This window comes from Plectropomus leopardus, unplaced genomic scaffold, assembly GCF_008729295.1.
Source record: "Plectropomus leopardus isolate mb unplaced genomic scaffold, YSFRI_Pleo_2.0 unplaced_scaffold16186, whole genome shotgun sequence".
In the NCBI taxonomy this organism is placed as follows: Eukaryota; Metazoa; Chordata; class Actinopteri; order Perciformes; family Serranidae; genus Plectropomus; species Plectropomus leopardus.
Genome location: NW_024617373.1, coordinates 1 through 4143, shown reverse-complemented (window position 1 = coordinate 4143; position 4143 = coordinate 1). Strand labels below are relative to the sequence as shown.

The 4143-nt window shown below is 38.1% G+C and overlaps 1 protein-coding gene across 1 annotated transcript; it reads left to right on the top strand.

Moving 5' to 3' along the window:
• Positions 1 to 1124: 1124 nt before the first annotated feature.
• LOC121964586 (F-box only protein 8-like) lies at positions 1125 to 3845 on the top strand (the record flags this gene model as incomplete). The annotated part of the gene is made up of 4 exons (XM_042514790.1): positions 1125 to 1230; positions 2680 to 2763; positions 3209 to 3353; positions 3719 to 3845. Coding segments are annotated over exons 1-4 (462 nt in total), but the record flags the coding sequence as incomplete, so codon positions are not given.
• Positions 3846 to 4143: the final 298 nt, after the last annotated feature.

Here is a 4143-nt window from a genome sequence, read left to right as displayed (position 1 = left end):
AGCCTTTATATATGATTATTAACCAAAGCCACAACTTTCAATTACTGTCATGGTCAATTAATTTTTCAATTACTTGTATGATTAATCAATCAGCTGTTTGGCCTATTAAATGTCGGAAAAGGGGAAACATGGGGATCACATCTCCTCAAAGCCCAAGATGACCTCAAATATTGTCCACTACCCAAAGATATATAGTTTACTGTCACAGAGGAGTAAGAGACCAGAACATATTCACATTTAAGAAATTGGAATCAGATACTTTTTTTTCTTAAATAAATTACTCAAACCGATAATATGTAATTATGAACACAAGGGCTACAACTCTTAAGTATTTTCTTTGTTGATTAATCTGTCAGTTGTTTTTTTGATTAATGACTTATTTTGTCCACAAACAAAAGATTTTCAATTTACTATCAAAGAGACCAGATTATAGTCACATTTAAGAAGGTGGGACCAGAGAATTCAGACTTTTTTCTTGAAAAAGTTACTCAGACCGACTTATTGTCAGGTTAGTTGCCAATGAATTTAATTGTTGACAATTTAAGTGTTATTTCAGCAGCATTTCAGCGTTACATGAAACACAAGCAGTGTTTTACAATGTGATCAACCATAAGAATTGTTAATGTCCAGAGATTCACTAGATTCCCTTTTGTAGCATCAGAGGATACTTTTGTTGGGCAGACTTATTAAACCTGTGTTGAATTGTGTGAATCCACAAGTGGATTTACCTGTCTTATCAGGTTATTAATGGAAGATCATAGCAGTAAGTGAACCTCCATGTAGCCTGTGCCAAAATATTTCTCCATATATTACTTGTTTTCCTGTCTAAATACTAACTGGCAGACACAAAACTAGTTTGGTCAGATATGTTACCAAATGTTTTTTTTCATGCACACAACATAAATGGGATGTAATAAATACAAAAAAATCTTAAGTATGACCAGATTACTGTCATATAGTGCTGACAGAATAACCTTTGATCACGAGCAGTACTTTTCCTGTGAGGTATAAAAGAGAAAAGGTCAAGTGGAAAAGCTTGCAGGCACAGTCTGCTGTAATACAGCATTTCATTTTGTCATCATGTCAGTGACTTGCATGTACTGTGTTACTGCACTGTCATATAGATGGGTCAAGCACTGTGGAGGCTGCCTCCCAGACAACAGCAGCAGCTTCAGGAAGAGCTCGCAGACCGACTGGCTGACCAGGGAGGAGGAGGAAGACGGGAGCAAGGTAATGCTTACATTTTTGTTTTTTTCATTAATAGTATCTTTGGATGACAAAATATGAGTATGTTCTGATTAATAAGGTTCTTTTTAAGGTTCGGTCCTTGATAAATTTTCAGCTCAGTATCAGCACAAGAAGCACAAACTAAAATCTGTCCACCTGTTTGTTTTTGTTTAACTCAACAGCTTCGTTTTAAACGTTATTGTTTATGTATGACGTAGCATTATGCATTTTTATTTAAACGAAATGAAGACTATGAATTTATTTAACTGTCTGACTAGAGTATTTAATGCCAAAGATTATGTTATTTGTCATAAATGTAATCCCTGTCTGAATGTTCTTTGACTGACTTAACTCTGCAGAAGAATAAGTACAGATAAATCAGAGTCAGAGGTCATTGTGTACATTTATGAAAGATCTAAGACACGAAAAGAGGGCCTGTTTAAAACAGATTTTTTTGGACAGACAATAAAATAAAGCCCACCCAAACTGCACAGTTTCTGCCCATTACAGAGTAATTGCAGTTAAAAAAGTAACAAATGAACTGAAAACAATATGCAACATTTCACGTTGCTTAGTACTGGTTAAGACTTGCACTGGCTGCTTGTTTGCAACTGTAATTCAAATAACAACTACACTCACAAGTAACTCTTACTAGTTTTCTACCTCCACGATTCCAACGCTCTCCTCCCTTCGTCTGCTCTACATCGAACCCCAGCTGGCTGTCATTGTTGCTCCTGTATTTCTGCTCAAACCAGTTTGGCTCTGTCTGAAATGGCATACAAACATGCTGTTCATACCATTCATTCTAAGTATGACGTAAAATTTAGTCGATTTTGAGAAATGCCGGATGTATACTAGATTAGCATGAATTTTTAGGTATGAGATGTGATCTTAAAGAGATATTTTTGGATTTTTGAAGTAGGGCTGTATGAGATACTTATATATAGTCAGCGTGTTACATACAGTAGCTGGTGGTCGGTGCGCTCCCAGTTTGCAGAAGCATAAGGGCGTGCACTCCACAGGCATAGATATCAAAACATGTTTTATCCACTTTAAAAAAGGCCTATCTAAAAAAAACAAACCAATATCAGTCTAAGTGGATGCTATATTTAGAGTTTTTTCACGGCTTTACCTCGCCGTCACACAGTCTTTTCCTTTGGCAATACATTTCTCATCAGCTGAGCTGTGGAGTGCGCAAACTGGGAGCACACCGACCACCAGCTACTCTATGTGATACACTGACTACACATAAGTATCGCATACAGCCCCACTACAAAAACCCTGAACTATCACTTTAACTTTACAAAGGTAAATGATGACGACTCAGTGTGCCTGGTCAGTCTTACACCACAATGCATGCTCCCACTTCCATGTTATGCTAAAAAGAGCAAGTAATGACAGTGAGTGAATAAACAAAATAGAAAAATGATCATGATTTTTCTTTTTTCCTAGGGAAAGATGGAGGTCCCCAGAAAAGAGCTCCTCAGCAGTGTTACGGCCCCGACATCTACCATCTGTTGAGAACACGCATCGGTGGTATGAACACACAAAACACACGCTAAGCAAACAAAGAAAGTAAAACAACGAACTTAAAAGAGAAGAAATGCTTGGTTTGAAAATCTCTGCACTGATCTTTAAACATAGACTGAATAAAAGAAGGGCACTTAGTCACCCTTTGGTTTTTGAATTACCGTTTTGTTTGTTTTTTTATAGCAAGAGGTGGCCATATTCGGACAAGAGGCTGGTATAGGGAGGGTATGCGTTGCTACACCTTAAGGCTTACCCGGCGTTATTGTCTATTTTACTCTAAAGGGGACCATCATTCACAAACTTATCATCATGCAGTATTCAAAAAGTATTACAACTAGCAATTGAGACCATACTATAATAAAAGAACATGAGGATTCCTGTGTCAAACTGAGGTTAAATGTTAATCGAAATATTTCTTTATCTGCCCACCATTTTTTCTTGTTTACTTTAGGAAAAGAACAGCATGGATTTATAGATTTGGAGATGCTGCCGCCTGAATTAGGCATCACCATACTGTCGTACCTGAATGCTACTGATCTGTGCCTGGCTGGCTGTGTGTGGCAGGACCTAGGAAATGACGAATATCTGTGGCAGGGGTAAGGAGGTTTCTGAGCAGTGACAACAGCTGATCTGCTATACTGATATGCAAGACAGATAGACTTTTGCTGCGTCTCAGTTTTAACAACTTATGCACTCAAAAAGGGAATGTAGGTACAGACAAATGTGGAATGAGAAAAAGCACTATATGAGAAAAAAAAGTTTAAGTTATTGAAAATAAATGACATGTTTTTGGCAAGTGCTGACTACACATTTTTTTCTGTCAGCTGCTGTCTTTTTGAACTATTTTCTGTCAGCTTGCCAGACAGGCCTTTTTTTCCACCACACGTTTGCAGTAAAGTTCTATTGGGCTCTTTTTTTTCATATGTTTCTATTTTATAATCAATATGTCTCAATCCACCAGGCTGTGTAAGTCCACATGGGGACACTGCTCCATCTACAACAGAAGACTACCTGCTGGTTTCTCATATAGAAGACTCTACCTGCAGCTAGATGAAGGCAGCCTAACATTTAACGCCAACCCACAGGAGGTAACACAAGCCAAAACATCCAAGACCTCTAGTCCTATAGCGCACACCGCCTCGCAGCCTCTGCTCTGTGTGAGCGTGTGTTTGTTGAGTATGTGCGATGCACATGTTGGTTTCTGGAACAATGATCTCACGGCAAAATTATGTGTTTGATGATGTCATTATTCTGAGCCTCTGATGTTTCACCAATCTGTCACTTTAACATCAAAGTGTGTGTCTGGATGGATTAAGACTCTGTTGGACCTGCACTCAGAGAATATGATTCTCTCTCTTTATGTCTGTGTGTGTGTGTGTGTGTGTG